Source organism: Larimichthys crocea, chromosome XVII (genome assembly GCF_000972845.2).
Source record: "Larimichthys crocea isolate SSNF chromosome XVII, L_crocea_2.0, whole genome shotgun sequence".
In the NCBI taxonomy this organism is placed as follows: Eukaryota; Metazoa; Chordata; class Actinopteri; family Sciaenidae; genus Larimichthys; species Larimichthys crocea.
The window spans coordinates 21815217-21837210 of NC_040027.1; the positions used below are offsets into that span (position 1 = coordinate 21815217).

A 21994-nucleotide genomic window follows, 5' to 3' on the forward strand; every position below is an offset into this window, starting at 1 on the left:
CCGATTCTCGCTCATAAACTTAAGCTTAACACTCTGTTTGCTCTGCTGTTTGTTGGTGTATTTCAGTACCCCGTGGGCAGATAGCTCCCACACTTGTTCCTCCTCATATCTGGAAGAAGGCACGAAGCCAGAGTTGGGTCACTGGTTCGAGCTAATTTTAGATCTGCTGGCAATTCTAAACCAGCTACTTTCCTGTAAGAGTAGTCCGCAAACTCAGCTATCGTTTTTCCTTGGGGGGGATAATGTTGTGGTAGTGGCCAAATAGATAATGAGGGAAGTAGAAAGAGTTTTTTTAGAAAAGAGATCTTGCAAGTATACTCTATTTTTATTTAGACCTTGAAGATGTACAAAAGAAAATTTGTAGTTAAAAGTTTATATTATTTATACGACTTATCTACTTGAAAATTCTAGCTGCTTTTCAGTCAAAGATGTGTAGTAGTACAACATGTTTCCATTCTTAGCCAGTGTCTCTCCCCTTTTAAATGGGTATACACACCCCGAGGTACTGGCACCGCTGTAAAGGCGACACAGAGGCATGCTGCATGTACAGAAAAGAAATCCTGCGCCTTCAGCACAAAATGAGGCTAAGTGGTGATTCCCCGAGCCTGTCTATTGATTCTGTATTTGACGACTGCTTTCAAAGCTGTAGTTTCATGTAAGGCAGGGAGAACATAAAAAAGAATCCCTCAGGGACGTACCGCTGGATGTTGGAGTGGCTTGTGCAATAGGTGTGACACTGTTTGTCATGAATAAACAGTCAGCTGCTTTGGTTCAGGTTTTCCTTTTGAGCACGCTTCTTGTGAAGCTATGAGCTCTGTCTTCTTAGATTTTTGCTTTTGATATAAAAGGGGGGTGCCGTATTTTTGAAGTGTCATTGCCTTATGACAGCGGGATAATATCTGTGTTAAGATGGATTTCTTGTTAGTTTTGAACTAGAAGCTCTTTATGTTTTTGATGTAGACTAAATACTGCAGACAAACTAAATGTTCCTGAGACATGATGTACAGTAACGTGACACGCACATTAACTAACAACTTTGGCTTGATAACAAGGGAAATTCTGCATAACAATGCCCCGAAAGACAGACATGCATTTGTCATGCAGTTAGAGCCCGTGAAACAGAGAGTGATGCAGCTGAGCAGCATGAAGAGCTGACTCTCTACAATGAAGCCTTTCTGTGTTCTTTGCAGCGGGGAAGTGCATGAGCTCAGCATCCATAGGCGCTCTGCCCATTCACCTCCACTCCTCTCTTCTCTGCTCTGCTGTGATGTGATGTGACGGCCCTCTGGCTCACTCTGTTGGAGAAAAAGCGTCATTGCATCAGAGGATTAACAGTAGATACTTAGCGGAAAAGGGATTTAGTTAAGAATTTGTCGTTAATACTTCACTGAAGGATTAATTGTGATGATGCCTGTGGTAGAATATGTCATCAAGAAGCGCTTACAAAGTCTGAACCTCGTTTTGTGGATGTTCTCATGATGTATTCCCGACAATCTTACATAAGGTTACCAGAAGGTTGATAGAAACCGCAAAGAGGGATAAAAAATGAAACACCCAAGGACAGCAGCTCGCAGATGCTTCAGTGTAATACAATATACTATATTATAGAGTAATAAATAAGTAAAAATCATACCTCGCATGTCTCTATTCATGAATTGTATCTTTTCCATCTTATCAGACAGGAAATCTTTAAAAACGCTTAAGCGATAGGCGTGTAATGACGTGTGGTCACTGACCTCAATCAGTCAGTGATAACAGTTACTCTAATCTGATGTCTGTTTACATTGAAATCCCACTCCTGTCACATGAACGCGAGCGAAACCAGGCCGTCTTGTGGTTGATGACCACAAATAAGACAAATGAGCAAAACACGACAGAGCCTCTTTTTGCTGGGTCATCCATCAGTGCGATAAGTGGCTCAACTGCGACCTTATATGGTAGTCGGCCAAACAAGCCCCAGATAGAAATCTGTGTTGACGTTTCAGTCTGAGCGGCACAAGGAAAGAAATGCAATCACATTATTAAATGTTTGAAAACTGAACTGAGATTCTGTATCTTTTTCATTTATCACGGTAATGTGACAGAAACGTTTGGAGTCCAAGTTTGATGCAAAAATATTAGCACTTTCAAACCCTAGATATAAAACAAAGGTGGTTAACACCATTAATAATTGTTGTTATTGAGATAAATAGCATGAAGAACATGAAACAGTCTGTGTAATCTAGAACATGTACTCAAGCTAAAAACAGTTACTATGGTGATATTCAAGTGTTGATAAAACACAAAAAAAGCATTAATATTCCTGCAATTCTGTGCAGAATAATCACAGCCCTTGTTTGGTGATTGTGTTTATTTTTTTTAGGGATCACTTGTGTTGTTGTGTTCATGTATTGTGTGTTTGTAGGTGTTTAATCATGCGTGCCTGTCAGATCACCCCTTGCTCCTGAGGGTTTACATGACACCAAAGCCCAGTGCTCCTACACAGACAGTGTTCCCTGGCTCTTGTACAGAGAACCTGTACACCGCTGAGAGGCAGGGGCAGCTTGTCATCACCACGACTTGCCTCACTTTATCACTCTGACTCTTTGTTGTTACCCCGCCCCCCTCCTCCCCAGGATCGATGTCTTGTGCTTACCACAGGCAGACCAAGTGGCTGGCAGTGAAGACTACTGAGTGATCGAGTAATGCGATTGGATTGTTTCCCCATTCTAATTTGTCCAAAGGATGCTGATCGAGTCCATGGGGTTGCTTTTCAAATCAGCGTGTGTGTGTGTGTGTGTGTGTGTGTGTGTATTTTCCAATGTGCATGTACATGTACATGTCCATGTACACATGCACACAGGCGTATCTGTGGCATGTGTGTGCAGTAAACATTGTTAGATAGGAAGTGGGCTTTTCACAATATTTTCACCACTAGAGGCTACTGTTGATCTCTTTATGAAATGCAAAACACGCACCGTAAGTCAATGTACTGTAGATGTAGCAGGTGTTTATTACCTATGGGTATACCATGGTCACACCTATAGTTTAGGTCAGGCATGCCAGATTTGACAGAAGATTTGAAGATTCCCGGAGGCCAATAGTAACATTTTAAAAATGAAAAAATTACCAATTAAAGTTACATACTGTTCTGTAACAATTATATCTTCATTGTCACAATAATCTCTTTTTATTAATTATCAACTAAATGAGAAAGTAACCAAATCGTGTGAACAAATCTAAAAACAGTTCTTCCTTTCTTTCACATCTGGAGTCAGATAACAAAGAATAAATGGTATGGAATACGTTAACCTTGCATGAAGTTGATACAAATCTTAATATCATGTTCATTCTAAACATGACTTATTATGAGTAATGCAGTGTCTGTTAACATTTAAGTTTAAAACGTGTCACTCTTGCTCTTGTCTTTAACAAATGAATTCAGAAAGTAATATTTTGTGTCACATCTACAGATATATAACACCAGCAGTTATGTCCTAAAAGGTTCAAATGCTTTGTTATGTCAACCCAAAAAGCCAGATCTTTCAGCCATACAGTATGTGACAGTCCTAGCAGCCCATAAATAATATTCTATAGAAATGAAGCTTTGGGCCACATGAAATCTGAAATCTACTTTTAACATCCCTGGTTTAGGTAGTTATATCTATACTTGATGGACTGGTGCTCTGCATATTTTTGAGTCCCGTTTTTGTGGCTATTTTTCGACTGCAAAATTAAAACATGTTGATTAGAATCTGTGATTTGTTTTCTTTTTAACCAAAGGAAGAGGCTCATATGAAATTGGACTTGCATGCATGCAAAATCAAATGAAAGTTACCATGGTTACCGCCTGAGTTTCAAACACAAACACCATCATATAAATTAATGCTATGATAATTATTATAACAATACAGTAAGAAGACACTTTTAAACACTGTGCTTCTTGCACCACATGTTTATTGATTGTGCCCAGGTCACATATTATTTCCTTTTTTTATTTGAATAATCTTTAGAGACTTGAAGATTATTCAGTATTTCTCAAGAAAATATTAGACTAACATGGATAAATATACTTCATTTTGTGTAGCAGCTGTATCTCTTGTTAATCATCTTTCTACCCCTTGAGAACAGAGAATGTTCAGACCCTTCAGCTGATTAATATGAATCACAGTCGACTCAAACTCAGCAGCTTCATGCACTATTTGACGTGCAAGGATCATGAACTGCTGGAATTGTTCCAAACATGCTGTAAGTTGGGGAAACAGTTAATGGCTTCCCAGTCCATCACTGGAGAGAGACACACTGCCTCAGACCTGGGGGCATTTTGGAGTTTCCCGTCCACCTGGATGTTGCTTTATCTTTGATGGGAGGAATCTAGAGCGCCCGGACATGATAACCAACAGTGATAACCACTGACTCATTATGCTCCCTCCTTTGCAAACGAAAATGAAATGGCAGAGAACATCTCAACAATGTTGTATTTCATCCAAAAGTGGTTTGAAGACACACCGTCAGACCACGGCCAAACAATAACAGGATTTGGCTGATGACTGGTGTTAATTTCCCACACTGTTCATAGCCTGAAGCATCCTTTTAACAAACCACTGTAAAGATGCCATCTGTCTGAATGAAATGACCTCTCAGCCATACACTGAAACCCAGCTGGCACAAACACGAGACACAATGAGATGCTGCAAACCCTTTACTTGACAACCGCATTAATATTTAACAATGGTTTCATGGAATACCAATTAGTACAGTGGACATCACACAGCTTTAGATTATTTCATTAGAAGTGCTGCTGTGTCAGAGCTGTACAGCGTTCTCACTGAACTGCTATGCACAGTCAGATTGACTGATGTGTGCTGCTGTTGCTGCTGCTTTACATCAAAAGCACGTCCAACGCACTTCAGTCCAGTGAGAAACTATACACACATCCACAGTGTGCACTGTAGTCACCCTCTGAGCAGTCAACCTACTACCACTGTTCTGCAGCTGTAAAATATATTTTTTCTTCTCCTCTACAGGCATTCCTATCCACCCCCCTGCCTCCTTATCTCCTCTCGGGGTTGTAAATAAGCTGGGGCTGTGTAGACCCTTGAGAGGCCCTCTACCTCCCACACTTCCCCACCGCTGCTACCCCCTTCCTAACTCTCCAGCCCACTCAGACTGTGCTGCTGCTCTTCATGCTGCTGAAAAGCGCCAGGGAGATGCTCAGATGATCCATTGGGCCATCCTGAACCACACCGTCCAAACAGCCAGAGACAGGGAAGACTAACTAGTGCGAGTGTGAGAGAGCCCTTGGAGGGTGCTGTGAGTACCCTGCGAGGCCCACCCGCCCGCCAAGCCTGGCAGAAAGCTTGGCTTGCCCCTTCACTCCACCAGCCCCTGCGATGCCCTCCCCTCCCAATGAAGGAGGTGAGTAAGAGAGGTCCAACTCTCTCTGGACTGATTGGGTTATTCTGTTAGAAGTCGTACATACACTGTGGCACTCATGAGCACACACATACCTGGCCACCTGCTCATATACAATATGTATTTGCCTTCCTGCTCATCAGTACTATTCTCTCCTGCATAGAGACACACACAAACACAGATTATGATAAAAGCGTCACGATGCATGCAGCCACAACACACTAGACGCCTAATTCATTTACACCCTAGCCCTATAAACAAACCCACTAAATCCCCTGCAGGAATAAGGAAAATATATTAAAACACTCCTGCTCCCCTTCCAGTCTGGAGCACAAGCTGTGACTGTATCTAGTTTTGTTCTATGTCGTCTCCTCCTCCAGAGGATCAAGGAGCGTCCCCCGTGAACGGGCCATCTGTGGGCTCCTATCAGAGCAGTGGGAAGAGGAAGGTGCGCACCAAAAAGAAGAAAGGCAGTATCGCCGCCAATGTCGCCGGCACCAAATATGAGATTGGTACGGTAACCTATTACTAATGACATGAAAATGCTCGTGAGATTACAGTAATGACAACAACAACATAAAAATGTTCAAAAATGTCAGCGTGCAAAGATAAGACATGTTTCGATCAAAGAGTTCGTCTTAATGGAGACGCCGACTTTCTTTGAGATGGCTGATGAAATCCATTATCCGAGTATAGATGTTTTTCTTTTTGTGAAAAAAAAGGGAGCTGCCTGAAATGGTTTAGCAGTACTGTCAGTGGTTGTTGTTTCGGTTAAGGTGGTCTTTTTTTCTTACGGATCACTTACGTAGAAATGAATTTTTTATTTTTCTTAATGAAAGTTTCATGAGTGAGAAAGACCAACATTTTGAGTGGTCCTGTAGGTAAGATTAATGTACTGCGACAGTGAATTGTATATTCATTTTGGAAAACAGCTCTCAATATGGCTCAGTCGGTCCCTCAAAACACAGCAAATTCAATCACGATGTCGTCTTCAACAATAAAATCTAATTTGCTGTGGTGGATTGTTTGAAAGAGGCTGTTGTTATTTAATGTCTCAAATTAAACCTAATAGAGTTGCAGTGCAGCCAAACAGTTCACACGGAGACAGCCCAGCCTTACATACATACATAAATCTTTATTGAGGTAATTTAACTTGGCAGTGAGGATTTTTTTTGAGATGGGCTAAAAGAGCATAGTAAGCACTCCTCACATGTTCAGTATATTGTGTGGCAGCACTGCTCTCAGGGGTGAACTACAACCTATGAAACTAAGGAGTCAGCAGCAGCAAGCAGAAGCTGGGGGCTGCCGGGATCCTGTAGGTAGATGGGAGTCTAGCTGTGAGTCCGTTTGCTAGCTGTGACGAGACCCTCACAGTGGCCATTCTGAGGGTAGTGCAGAGCTATTTTGAAGGAAAATTAACACTAAGGGCCAGATGGATGGCTCATTTTTGCTGTTACCTTTTGTTTCAGAATTGATTGTATTACAAGTAAAGGTTAAAGGTCATGGGATGTGGTGTTCGAAATTTGCTTTACACCCACTGAGAAGGGAATGTAAACTCTGGCCCTAAGGATGTCTGTTTGGTTAGATGTGTAAGAAAGGATTGATTATAGCTTTGTGCTCAAAGACTCTGTGGCTAAGTGTAAGCACAGGCCTGCTGTGATGTAAACCCTCCCTCCCTGTTCCAGTTAGTAGAACACTGTTAGTCTCAGCCATCATTAACAGATGGATGAAGTTACATCGGAAACACCTTTTCCCCATTCAAGTGCCATCACGCAACATTAGGCAAGCCTTCTCCAAGTTTGTGAAGGCTTTCAAGAAATTAATTAATACCTCGTTTCGTTAGGGCATATGAATTTTTCATTACTCACTGAATAATGAATAGTTGTCAGATTAATGTCCAAATGGGCTTGCCACATATCTCTCATACTATGGGGTTTCCAGTGGGATTTAAATGCATTACAGACAATTCATTTATCTTTTTAGAGAGATCGGCTGCTCTGCAACCATTCCATGAATGGTAAATATTTCTGTGAACTTTTTGATCTATAATCTCCTGGACTCATTTCTCTGTTAATGTATGCAAAAATTGAATTTAAGCAAAACGTTTGAGTGAAACGTTGATCTGTAAAGTATAAATATTTGATTTGTGAGTCCAAGTCACAGCTTGCTCTCAGTTTGCATCTATGTGTTGTTTTGTCATAATAAATAAGGCGACTCAAAGTCAGTGGATAAAGTTTATTTAAATGACTGCATAGCTAATTTTATTCCTGGAATACAATCAAATGTGAGTATTTTTTCCCACAGTTCGCATAGTAATCAGCGAGATGGACTTCATCAAGACTCGGGATGAAGATGAGACTGCCAACCTCATTTGGAATGACTCGGCCGTGCAGCACGAGAAAATCGCTGAGCTCAGGAATTATCAGGTAGACTGCATGGGTACCGTGTCAAGTCAGCACACCTTGTATGGTAGCCTAAAGGTGAGAGAAGAGAGCTTAGGAATAAGGGTGTCAGATTCAATTGCTGCATTGAACAGGAAAATCTGGATCTTGACCTTTACAGTATGCTCCAATAAAGCTGATCAGTGGCCAAGAGCCAAAGACCATGCTACTGACCAGCTGGCAGTGGAAATTAAATGTCTTGAGGAGCAGATCAGAAAAAGATCATATGTGTTCAGTAGACCTTAAAGGTAAACCAAATGTTAAAAACAGAATAACTTGCCACTAATAGTGTGCAGGTATATCACTAGGTGAGGAAGGATTTCTTAAGAGAAAAGGTAAAGGAGATGCCTCTGAAATGAAACAGTGCAGTGGACCAGAAGAAAGGGATTTAAAGGATGAAACCAAAATGACAGCTGCTTTAACCCTCCCGTTGGTTGGAGATTTTTATCTAAATGATTTCCCTATACAGAATCCAAATCCTCTCCTTCAAATACTCCTTTAGAGTTGGATAAACATGACACGATTTCTGCAGATTCTTTGAACTTGTTACAGTACAAAGCATTCCTAGATACATTCTTGTAGAGAGAACAAACCACTAAACCGCTGTGATGTAAGGCCTGCTACCAAACTTTTCAATATTTTGCACATAAATGTGATTAAATCTGAATTATAACAAACACTTTATTTACACTTAATGTCAAAAATCTATTTGACTTGGGAGAAAAATAATTACACCTTACATTAATACCCGTTACCACATATCACTGTCATTTATTTGCAAGCACATGCAATGCTGATGTGGCATACACACTACATGTGAGGAGAGCAATATATGACTCTGGCTAATCTCAGCAGAAGAGGTTTTTCAATAATCAAGACAATAAACTCTCCATTATTCATAAAATTCATAATTCATATAACTGACCATCTGAATTTATGTTACTTTTGCCATGAAAAAACAAACAAATACTGGAGGAACATAAAAATGTAACAGAATAATTTCAGTGGATATACAATATGAACTCATTTTGAGTGTGTAGTTATTCAAGTCAAGTGAAAGAAACAATTTTATTTTCTATAGACAAAATAATATGGCTTTAAAAAAACACTTAAACTGAAAAAGAAAAAAAAAAACACACAGTAAAGTATTTGGAAGTAACAAGACCATGGCCCGGGTTGCTGAACCTGATGAACCTGAATCAGTTTCTGTATGTGGACTTTGCTACCTCACCTGGGGCCTATTGGGTATTTGCACACCACCCCGCTTTAGATTTTTTTTCTACCTGTCTTCAGTAGAAGTAAAATAATTGGTTAAGGAAAAATACGAGGAGAAAATGGATTAGAGCAGATGGAAAGGAAAGGCATGTGGAGAAACTTGAGACGGATGGAGTTGGGAAAGCAACAGAAAGTTAAACAGATTCAGGTATAAATATAGTAAACGTCAGAATGAAATAAAATAGAATATAAAGAAAGGAGGAAAAAAAAGATGGATGGAAGACTCGGCCCATCTGCTTCCCCTCAGACCCTGAGAGGTAAAGAGAGAGACAGAAAACAGGAGAGAGGGGTGGACAGCGTGAGGGAACAACAGAGCTTACACAGAAACTGATGGGAAGACTGACAGGTAGACTGACAAGTTGTGAGCAGCAGGGGGTTGGAGGGTCAGTTTTCAGATGTCACTTGTGATGTTGACAAGATGGGCCTAAACAACAACGGTTGCTCTGAGTTCTGTGCACCAGTCTGAGAGTGATCTTACCTCTGTTTGACCTCCCTGTCCTGCTGAGTGAACTTGCTGTTGCTGCTCCCAGCGTTAGCCATCCATCTTGCCGAGTGCTTATTTGATTAGACTGGGCACTAATGATTGATTAAATCACAAGCTAGAAAGAGTATGGCTTGTTAGGACAGGGGCAGCAAGAGTTCAGCTAAGTAGATTGAATATTACAAATACTGTAACAGCTTAACGTGGAGCAATGTGGCTAATGTTTCACATGGAACTGGTGATTTGCTGTCAATTGTTTTCACTTGCTCTCTCGCGCTGCTGTGGTGTTTCATGAGATAATTTCTCAGTAGAAAAGCAGAAGTCCCTCAACAATTGGTTTTGATTTCCCCTCACAAGCCACGTCGTCTCGCGGCATTGGCATAATTGTGCAATCTCTTCCGAATCCCTAATTACGTCTGTCTCATTTGGATAATAATCACGGGATCCTTTTACACTCGGCGTTTATTTTTTCTCCCCTCTCTCCCTCTTTTAATTTTTCCCTTTTTTCCGTTTAGTGATGTACTGTGAGAGTTTGCTGTCAAGTTTCAGTTCATACGAGCCTAATTAACGCCCCTGTTCAGGCTCATTTGGTCAAAGAATACAGAAAACCCAGAGTTTTTCCTTTACCCCCCACCCCTATTTCGGCACATTCAAAGCAATTCATTCAACTGTCACTGCAGGAGCTTGCGATGCAGAACCAATTACCTCGGCCCCTCGGAGTTGAGATTGATCGTTTTTTTTTTTTTCTTCTTGCCTCTTCCCTCCCCAACCTTTAAATAGTATAAAAAAAACCACGGTAAACTAAATAAGGGTTGAGAAAGGTCTCAGCGTCACCTTTTTGTTTTGAGTCCGTAATTGGGCATAAATGTCAGAACATTGTAAGCTCACTTCAGGTTGCTGCCTTTAATGTGCTCATTTTTATGAAGGGGTGGGGGTGGAATTGAGTGGCGTAATGGCCCTAACAACATTATTATGTCTGCCTGTCCCTCTGCAGAGAATTAACCATTTCCCTGGCATGGGCGAAATCTGCCGAAAAGACTGCCTAGCAAGAAACATGTCCAAGTAAGTTTTCTCTTTTTCTCTTAACACATAAAATGAGCGTACTTTGGTTCAGTTACAGATGTGCAAAAACAAGAGCAGTTCAAAGCGTAGCATTCAGCCAGCTGGCACTCTGTGAAGTTACAACTGGGTACTTGTAGCACTCCAACCATTACAAGCCAAATAAGTAGAAGACACTGCTGTAAAATCACATATCGTTTTTCTTTACCGTAATAAAAGTGCAAAATGCAACTTGCTGAAAAAGTACCAGTAGAAGGCTTCAGATGATTCCAAAAGTTTGAAAATGTTGTTTTTCTTTCTGTTCTGTTCTCCAGAATGATCAAGTGCCAGCCCCAAGAGTACAGCTTCATACCCAAAACCTGGATCTTCCCTGCCGAGTACACTCAGTTCCAGAACTACGTCAAGGAACTACGCAGGAAACGCAAGCAGAAGACCTTTATCGTCAAACCTGCCAACGGTGCCATGGGTCACGGGTAGGTCAGAGGCTAGCAACACACACTCTTAACGCACTGACTCGTAAAGAGAAGAGAGAGTGACTGGAGCACAGGATAGAAAGCAAAGTGAGTGAGTAGGAAATTAGCAGTAGAGCAAATAGAGAGCAAGCACAACCAAACAAGGCAATAAGAGTTTTGTGACCCTGACATGGGTGTCTATGGAAATAGTATTATGGCTGGGACCAGATTGAGTATTTGAGCTGAGAGGGTGTGGTGAATCTCATTGTTGGCCTCATTGTCCTCGATGGTCACACTCTCCATAAATCAGAGGTTATCATTGCCAGTGGAGGACACTACACACACACACACACACACACACTACACACACACACACACACACAGACACACACATGGTCCCTGGCAGTTACTGTAGTTCCTTCCCTGAAGGTCTCTGCATGTGATTATTGGATTCCTTTATGAGGCACCATCAGCAGAGACCAGTGAGACTAGAAAATGGACCAAGATGGCTGCTGCAGGGGGACTCTGTCTCTCAATAGCATCTCTTTATCAAAAGATGAGAAGGCTGTGGCACCTGAATGCGTATTTCATACTTGCAGTCCAATCAGGTGAGAGCTTATCTCAGGCTGTGAAGATATTTCTGTGGTATGTTTTCATTTACCAGATATTTAGTGGATCAGTACCAGATCCTGTTTTTTTTCTGAACTGCAAACATGGTGACACTAGCCAGTTTATTAGGTATACCTGTACTTTCTGAAGCACTCAAATGCAAAATCCCTGCAGTCAGCGCATCTTTGGTGAAGCTTCAACTGTTTGGCAACTGTTGTTGCCATGGCAGTGAAGCGTTAACTCATCAGTAATGTTTGAGCCTGTAGTGAGCAGTGTTATATTTGGCATTCAATTATAATGTGTTATCAACATTTTGCGCCCCTTTAACTTGTGTAAATCGAGGTGGACAAAACATTTCAAAGCAACATTTACTAAAGAGTTTGGGAGAACTGACTCCTCTCTGACACATTTACTAAAGAGTTTGGGAGAACTGACTCCTCTCTGACACTGTCAAAGAAACTGAACATTATAAGCTTGGGTGAGTGTGGGGTTAGTATTGATTTTAAAGCTCCTTTGCTTTGGGAAGAGCCTGTTGAGCTGATTTGGTCATCTAGTAAGAAAGCTCCCTAGCTTTGAGAGGAGCTCCAGGTATCACTGATTGGTAGAAGATCCCGAGGCAGAGCCAAAAACACCCTGGTGGGATGATCTCCTATTCAGGAAGAGTTGTTAAAAATTAGAAAGCTCCCTCGAGACATTTGAGCTTCTCTGCTCAGTATTTTGCCTTCAAAACATAGATCTGGATAAGTAACTCAAAAATGCAACAACACAAGTATCCTAGATTGTGTCTAAAATAATAACTGCTTCTAATGTTTTATGTATGAGCTCTACTCAACTTGTTTGGCACTTAAAACAACTCAACATTCTTCAACAACAATGTGACCTGTATGGAGGTTAAGGACAAGACTAAAATAAGAAAGACAGTGCCAAGTGGTTTCAAGTTCAAAGATTCAAATGTGGTGAGTTTAAAAAAGAAAGAAAAAAATTCTATTTCAAAAGATAAAATATAAACTAAAGGACGGGCCAAACTGTGAATGGTAGGATTTGGCTGAGATACAGGCAGGGCCCACTGAAAATAATTTGTTTATGCTTAACACTTTGCTCTCTTGAGCACTTCAGAATACGTTGCAAGTACTCAGATTGTGAAACATTTATTAATTATTCTTTTTGACTCTTTATTCTTTGAAAATGTGATCCCTGAGGTGCATGTGAAAGAAAATGCTTTAGAGTGCATTCATCATTGGCACCAATAGGTGGGGGTATTGAAGTACAAATATCTCAGTGTGCTTCACCTCTCCCTCTAATTCTCTTTGAATTTGTCCTTTCTGGTATAATGTGAGCATTACTTAGAACTCCATGCTGCACTAAGCCCTTATTTATTAAAGAATAAAAGGCAGCAAAGGCTGAATTATTGCAATACGTTAAGAATATGAAAGATGATGAGGTTAGCTCGTCCACTCAACGGCGGGCAGCTCACAAGATTAGATTTTTCTCTGTTTTTTTGTGCATGGTGTGACGCGGCAGGAAATTAAGTTATATCTACCCCCTGTAATTTATTTTTCCGTCGGCCGACTAAATGAAGTTATTGTTTGTGTCTGAAGCGCAGCTTGTTATAAGGGAAACAAAATAAAAGCGCGTGCAGGGGCTTAAAAAGGCGAGATCCCCTCCGGTGCCAAATTAAATAGGCAGGGGAGAGTGGGCCGTGATTATCTGACATCCCAGCTCATCAATCATGTCGTCTTCTCCTCAGCTACTCCTCCTCGACTAACTAACACCGTTAACCCTGTCCTCATCAGTCAGCTTGCTGTCTGCCTGTTAGGAGGGCCTCTCACATCGTCGGTCAGCCTCCCATCAACTTCTCCCTGCCCTTTTTTTTTTCAAGTACTGTGATAAGAAGGCCAATGAGGTGCTGGTCTGTAACATAGCAGTGTGGGGGAACGTGGTGAGGAGGAATGATTGATAAACCTGAAAGCAGCAACAACATCATGCTGGAGTAGATCAACAAGCTGCGTAGGTTTTTATCAAACCTGTGGAGGGAGGACTGCTAAACTAAGACCTTTTTTTGTCAGAACCTGAAAGGCGATAAATGGATCAGAGTGTAGAGTCACAGTGCTCCAGTGTTTTTGTTTCATTACTGTTAACTGAGCAGGTGAATTCTCTGGTTAAAATAAAACAACATAGACTGCAATGATCCCGAGACACTGTATGTTGTGGCTGTAATTACAGAAGCCACAAAGCAGAACGATGTTTGCCCTCTGGTGGCTTGGTGCCACGACATTTCAATACCTCAAACTGTACGTTTTAAACAATCACGTCTTTACATCGTGGCCAAATATTGTACTCGTGTGTGGTATGCCAGCTTGTGTGTATAATGAAGCCTTCCAGCCTGTGCATGTAAGCAATTTAGGCCAAGTCTGCCTTAACTATGAGTGATGGTGATATAGGTCAGTTGTGATGCTTGTACATAGTAGCAGATTGTTTAACAATGACCCCCTCACCCTTCCTACACACATACATACACCCACACACACACATACAGACAGACTCGCACACTTTCACATTCACAAAGTTTTGAAAATACTGCCCTTCACCCTTGCGTGCACAGCCACATGGATGCACATAAACTAACACAACTCGTTCTTGAGTTCAGCTATGGCCTGGGTACTATAAGGTCTGAGTGCCAGTGACATGAGACCAAAGCAAATGAATTAGAGTGGAGGTTGAAACGGAGCACGTTGTCTGCTCCCATTAACCTGCCCACAGCTAAAAGACCCTGCTACAGCATTTGATGTACTATGCCATTCAGACTGAGCGGAATTTGGCTTCAGAAAGTTACAATGTTCTCCAGATGCTCGCAAAGTTTCGCTCGGACAAACCAGCGTTTGTGTTGTGCCTATCTGTTTTTTGTACATTTATTTTTCAACTGTTTAATTTAGATGGCTGGTAATGAACAGAGTAACAACATCTTTAGAACCTTCAATGCCCCACAGAGCCAAACAGCTTGTCCTGCTCAAACTAGTCCTGAGGCATGCTGAGCGCGCTCATTTACATACGATTCCAGGGAAGGTTCTGTAGCAGTGGAAGGTCACATGAATACCATCAGGGCACAGTGGCTCTGATCGTTTCACTATGAAAGGCTAAACGTCTTCATCGTAAATGCAAGAGTCATTCAAAGGACATATCTTCTCCCTCTGTTTGCATCTATTTCTCCTGTAGAACATTATACATATTATTCATTGCTTTGAAAAACAGAAGCAGGGCAAAGTTAATCTTGGGATGTGAAGATTTAAAGTAACTGATATGGCACCCCAGAAATATGCCCCCAAATTTTACAGTTGACTTTGAAATGAAATATTGTGTTGAGACCCATAAAATCTGTATACTGTTTGGCTCAATTATTATTATTTTTTGCTTCAACACATATATAAGACAGTGCCAATGTCATCAGTCACGTTCACGGTCTCTGCTATTCTCCCATCTATCATTTTTTTAATTATCTTTTTTGTCTTTACTATGCTATATTTTATTATGCTGGTGACGACACCCCAATTTCCCCCCCGAGGATTAATAAAGTTTCTGTCTATCCAGGATCTCGCTTATCCGTAACTGTGAGAAGCTGCCAGCCCAGGAGCACTTTATCGTTCAGGAGTACCTGGACAAGCCCTTCCTGATGGAGGGCTACAAGTTTGACCTGCGCATCTACATCCTTGTCACTTCCTGCGACCCGCTTCGCATTTTTCTCTACAACGACGGCCTGGTTCGAATGGGCACCGAGAAATACCACGCACCCAGCGAGGCCAACCTGGTGAGTTACGGACTGTAACACTACAAATGATAATAGTGATTTATTTGTGTGGCAGTTTCTAAAGCAAAGTGCTTCAAAACACACACATGGCTGTGGACACATACAATGTAACTAATAACAGTACATGCATCTTTAACTCTGTACCATCTGTGCACAAGGCCAGATTGATGAGTTGTAGATGTACACACAACTGTTCATGAAGCTACATCGCAAAATACATACAGTACCTACTGCAGTGTGTGTCCAGTCATGGGAGCTAGAAATCCAGACAAACAACGTTCACTAAACAATGTGCTCGTCATGCACTCCTGTTAACCGGAGCCGTGGGCTTGTGCAGCTCAACTTAATCAAATTGGACACACAAACACACATGAGGGCAGAGGTTGGGGAACACAATGTAATCTCTGTATGATCGTAAAAACACACAACGTACTCATATACACAGTCAACAGTGCCTGAATGCAGACAACTGCGAGGCTGACACACACACACACGCACACACACAGTGTGCAGGCATACTGTATGAACACAGCTGAGCGTAAATGTCCACATGCCAGATGTCTCCTGTAATATCAAGCCGCTCATATTTGCCTTGAGGTTCTGCACCTGCTGAAGCACAGTCTGTTGCTGATGATGGGACGTACTCTAACACACACACGCGCACATACACACACAGAGCTTCCTATCAAGCATGATGCTTATCTACAATATGAACACACACACATTCACACACACACACACAGACAGACGCGTTGGACCCCTCCTGTGACACAAGTGTGTATTGTCTTACCCAGTCTGTGACACATGATGGAGTGAGTCATGCCATGGAGATGGATGTCCAATCCCACAGAGAGTGGCTCCCAGACAGCCATCAGGGGCTGAAGTGGCCTGCAGCCACAGCGTTATTACCATGCAGGTTAAGGACAGGGATATATTGTCGTAAACTGTGAGCGATATTGTTTAAAGAGAGAGATACAACACAGATTACACAGTGGCAACTTATAGTCAACCACTCAATTATACATTTTAGCCCTGTGTGGGGCGCTGAATGCTTGCGATTTTGTTGATCTGTGATTGTAAGCTTGTTCTGCTGTTGCACTTATTATCAGTCAATCCCATGAGAGCATCGCCTCATTTTTGATATATAGCAAGAATATCTTACTGCGCTATATGGGAGTAATTCCCATATAGCGCAGTGAGCTGCTCTTTATTTTGTTTGCTGCACCATTTCTTACCATCTTTAGTCATTGCCTGGGGACTAGTTTATGTTTTTGCTTTTTTCATTGTTCTTCTCCATGTACCCATATTACTTTGGAGAAATTGTTTTCCATTAAAACGTGGGTATGTTCTCTTTGGAGATAAAAGCATGAACGCCCTTGAGGATATACTTTGCTGCGATGATTATCATTGCTGACAAAGGTATAATTACGCTAAAGAGTACTGTCACAGGTACCATAATGTACAATGTACAGCATGTACACTATGAATTAAATTAACATTTTTATTTACTATTGCCCTTTGTAGTTCTTTGTAGCCATTAGTAATACATTTACGTTTGCACTGGACAGCAAGTCTCAGGTATGAATGCCTCTAAGTGGGAGCAGGAAGCAGGTGCAAAAGAGCTTAATTTCTTCTTCAGCTCAGTAAATAAAGGAATTCACGGGGAAAGGGGATGGAAATGATTTTTATGCAACAACAAACAAAACATGCCATCTGGTGCAAATATGATCTGCTGTTGCTATGATATTAGATTTTTATTTTTTTTTATGTTGTCAGAAGTTGTTTTACATGCACACAGCAGACCTACAACTCAGCAATCTACTACATATGGTCAGACTGTCTTTAGATATTCTGTATTCTTCCTTTAAAATTCTTTATATTTCTCTCTATTCGCTATTCTTATGTTAGAGTCCTGCCATTAAACAAAGCTAGAAATTGTTAGCGACAGACATATGTTAATGTCTCCTTACACCCTTTTGTCTCCACAGAGCCAGCTCTACATGCATCTGACCAACTATTCAGTCAACAAACACAATGAGAACTTTGAGCGAGACGAAACAGTGGACAAAGGCAGCAAGAGGTCCATCAGCTGGTTCACCGAGTTCCTCCGCACCAATGACTACGACGTGGCCAAGTTCTGGGGAGACGTCTCTGTACGTGGGTAGTCCACCCAAACAGACACAAACACAGTTACATGCAGACATATCGTGGCGAATATCTAATTCCACAAAAGCAAAGGATGTGCGGTATGATAACAAAACACACCACAAATGCAAACAACACACGCATTCATCCGTAAGTGTAATCTGTAAGCTTACACTCATATATACACAATGCTGGACACATGACATACACAAAATACAGGCGGACAAGTGACGGCTTGATATGATTTGTTATGACAGTAATTCAGAGAGCTTCTGAGCTTTGTTTAACTCCAGGAAGAGCTCAGTGAAAACACCATTCCTGGAGGGTGAGCACTTCCCATGTAGCACTATCTTGAGTCCTTTTTCATTCATTAAGGTCTTTTATAAAGATTCTTTCACCTCCTGTACTTATTTTATTGATGTTTTTATACTTTTACCCACCTGTCTCATCATACATCCCTTTGTGTTTCTGTTACTTCTTTCTTTTTTACACATTTCTTTAGCCATGTTCCTGTTAACGTTCTATATCTATTCTTATTTTCTATTTCATTCACGACCTCGACATTTCGTTCCCCCTGTCAGTAGTCATTCGGGTGGTATGGTCCCTCAGTGCTTATTCTCTGTTCTCATGCTACCAGCATTCAACCTCAAAATCAAATCCCATTGGTTATTATATTCTCCTCAAGGCAATCTTTTATTTCTTCTTTCCATCAGCTTTCACTTTTCTTTATACTCATTTTAAACAAAGTGTCTTTTGAGAGTGTTGTAGGTATTGTTTGGCCGGTTCTTTACCTGTTTGGCTAAGTTCTTTTTGAGGCAATGTTCATGTCTTCTCTCTCATCCATCTTGTGTAACCTCTTCACGTGTTCCATTTTGTCAAAGTATTAAAGTTATGGCTGTTTTTTTTTGTCAGAGGAGTGACCCCGGGTGTCACTCAGCCAGACTGTCCTCCTCTTGCTCTCTCACCGTTTTTTCTCTCTCTGCTCTTTCCTCAGAAGTCGCACCACTTTGGTGTTAGCGCCGTCCGTTCGCACTCACACACTGTGTTTTGTTTCAACTCGGTATTTATGCTCTCTGCTCACTTTCCTTCTCTTTTCATCTCTCTTCTTACATTTTGTTCCCATACAAACCTAGCAGGCTGCCCTGACTCTTCCTGCCAATGGTCACGGTCAGAGAGTCAGAGAGTTTGTTTGCCAAAGGATTGTCTGCGGGGGTTATGAATATCATGTAGTGGGTTTTTTTTTATCTCTTTTAAATTGAGGTATTATTGATGTTCTGCATGAGGCAAAGCGTCCAAGGTTTGACCAACAAAGCTACAGCTTTTTTTTATTTGTAGATGTAATTTTGAGAGCAGCGTCTGACTACAAATGGGCTAGTTATAGAGTCCAGGGCCAGACCACCATACCAAACACCTCCTCTGCACCCAGCAGTCAGAGTGGACAGAGCAAACTGCAGGCCAGTGGCACCGCATGGGCCTTGATGCAGAGTGATGGGCTTTGTGCAGAGTGTGTCTATCTGTCAGAGTGAGAATGTAGTCGGCGGTGTGATATCGCTGAGTGACATTAATGCTCCTTTTTTTGATCCGTTATGGTCTATTGATTTTTTAGTGGACAGTTTAAAAATAACGTTTTCCAAGTGATTATCTATGTACGATAGTAGACACAGATAACCATTTAAAAAGCAACGTTTCTGAAGATATTTCAGAATAATATATCACTTCAGGGAATTACATATATGTTTATTCCAACCAGTTAATACCTTTCAACAGTTAAAAAAAAAAAAAATCTCCTAAGTTTGACGTGCTCTGGTTTGACTACAAATTTGACTTGATTAACATATATCTGTTTTTATCACACTGTCAATTGAAGGAACCTACTGTTAGGAGAAAACCTCATTAACCACCAGGCAGGATGCAAAATGAATTAATTTTTTGTCCACCAGCCAAATGGCTAGTGGATGTTCAAATTTTACCAGCCACTCAATTGATGATTACCATTGTTTTTTTGGCTGGTGTGTGAAGCAAATCTACCAGGCACTTGCATATTTTACCAGCATTTGGCTGGTGGACGGGGCTAATTTTGTGCCCTGCCACCAGGACATCCTGCTGCCTCTACTGCACCGAGATAAAGAAAAAAAAAAGAAGTGATGCTATTTAAACAGAGATTAAAGAAATAAATTACACATGCACATTTAAAATAGCTAAAATGACACACATTTATGCAGGTGATATTTAAAAAAATAAAGAGATCAAAGAGGCTTATAAAACCATTTAAGCCCAACAAAAAAACACAGGCGCACATACACACTTGCACACTTGCAACAGTGTTAGGCAGTAGCCAGTGCTGCAGGCTCAGGATAAGGAGGGAGGTGATGGGGGCAGGGACAAAGACACACACCAGCCAGTACTGGGGACTTCGGGCATAAATGGTGGGAGCAGGTGTTTGTGCTGGGCAGCCTGTGGGTCAGACGGGTGGATGGATGGACAGATGGATGGAGGTGTGTGAGCGACAGACAGATAGAACAGGGAGGGGGGGGGCTGCTGCCTTATCAGGCCAGGGCCAGACCACCATACCCCACTCCTGCACCCAGCAGTCAGACCGTACTGAGCAGACTGGAGGCCAGCAGCACTGCATGGGGCTTGACTGTTGAGGGAAAGCTTTGTGGAAAGTGTGTTTGTGTGTGTGTGTTTGTGTGTGTGTGTGTGTCAGAGTGCGCATGTTTACCCCAGTTGCACAGTGGGAGTAGGAAGGCAGGTAGCAGCCAGCAAACATACGTGCAAACACACATACACACAAACACAGGTTGGGAGCCACTACCCACACAGATGGACCTCCACCAACACTGGTGAAAGTCTGTGTGTGACTGAAATTAAAATGCTCTGTGCCAGTAACACTTTCAGTTTCTTGTTGTAACTGTGTTTTGAGACACAAGAGAAGTGAGGATCAATCTAGATTGTAGTCCTACCTCTTTAAAGAAGTTACAGGTCTAATATGTGTCTTGATTACTCCATTGTCAGAGTTTAGTCATACGTCTGAAGCTTCAAGCATTTGTCCACAGTTGGAACCTGCAATTTACAGCGGGACTACTAATTGCACCATTTTCAGTTTAAGAAGACCTTCAATCAGCTGCTATAAAAACTTCAGCCTGTGGCTTTTTAGGTCTAATGAAACTGACTATTTGTGTTCTCCTTGTCAGGCTCTTGATTCTCTCTCTCTCTTTTTGTGTTTGTGTCTGCCAGGAACTGGTGGTGAAGACGTTAATAGTAGCCGAGCCACACGTGCTGCACGCCTATCGCATGTGTCGCCCCGGCCAGCCACCAGGGAGCGACAGTGTCTGCTTTGAGGTCCTGGGCTTTGACATCATCCTGGACCGCAAACTCAAACCCTGGCTATTGGAGGTACAACTCCATATGTGTGTGTGTGTGTGTGTGTGTGTGTGTGTTTATGTGTCAAACCCCTTTTTCCTCATCATTTCTTTCCATTGCTTAATTACATTCCTTGTCTACAAAACAGAAGCATATTTACTACCTCGTTTAAAAGGAACGTTTCATTCATTCATTTGGCATTTTTAAATCCTAAGCTTCATTTTAATGTTGTGTTAGAAATAATAATGTCTGTGTAATCATTTTGTTTGTAATGTTTTATAAATACACATAATGAAAAATAATGAAAATACAGGTGATCTACCTCTGTGTTTTTTGATTATTTTCTCGAGGGTGTGCATGCGTGTTTGTGTTTGTCAGTCAGAAAGGGTAGAGCTGCAGAGTCTGCCGAGTCTCACCTGTCTATGCTGCTACTAACGTGACAGCGGCTTCTAAACTGAAGTAATGTGGCATCACCAGGAGAGAGCGAGACGTTGCCCCACACTGACAGAAAGCATAAACACACACTGATTTTGCTTACACACTCTCGTCCCTGGCGCACAGAAACACACACAAACACACACAAACACCCACACATTTTCAAGTATGTATTTATGCACCTCAGAACACAAGGAGAGACAGATTCCCGTGTAAAATGAAAGGGTCGTACACAACCGCAAACACGCACGCACAATTACATGCATGTGTGCATTCATACACGCCCCCACACATACAAATAGAAATGTCTACACACACACAGAAGCACATAAGACAAGACAAAGACGCCTTTTCCTCGTACAAAAAGCGCACACGCGCGCGCGCACGGGGTAAGAAAATATAGGTCAGGACGGCAAGTTGACTAGCATAACACCCGCCCCTCATTCTTTTGGAGTCTGTCTCTTAAGTGTCAGTCATTCAGGAGATGAATTCGAGTTCAGATTCCACTCCAGGATTTCTGTTTCACCGTTCTGATGTC

General features: G+C 41.7%; 1 protein-coding gene across 6 annotated transcripts in view; it reads left to right on the forward strand.

Moving 5' to 3' along the window:
* The window catches only part of ttll7 (tubulin tyrosine ligase-like family, member 7), a 68200-nt gene that overhangs the window by 1660 nt on the left and 44546 nt on the right, over positions 1-21994 (forward strand). For all 6 annotated transcript variants that reach the window (XM_027290152.1, XM_027290150.1, XM_027290151.1 and 3 more), the window contains 8 exons: positions 5007-5397; positions 5775-5906; positions 7699-7820; positions 10586-10653; positions 10965-11123; positions 15297-15513; positions 17502-17666; positions 20896-21054. In XM_027290152.1, the coding sequence (XP_027145953.1) occupies positions 5373-5397; positions 5775-5906; positions 7699-7820; positions 10586-10653; positions 10965-11123; positions 15297-15513; positions 17502-17666; positions 20896-21054 (1047 nt within the window). In that variant the 5' untranslated portion in view covers positions 5007-5372. The remainder of the gene's footprint in view (positions 1-5006; positions 5398-5774; positions 5907-7698; positions 7821-10585; positions 10654-10964; positions 11124-15296; positions 15514-17501; positions 17667-20895; positions 21055-21994) is intronic.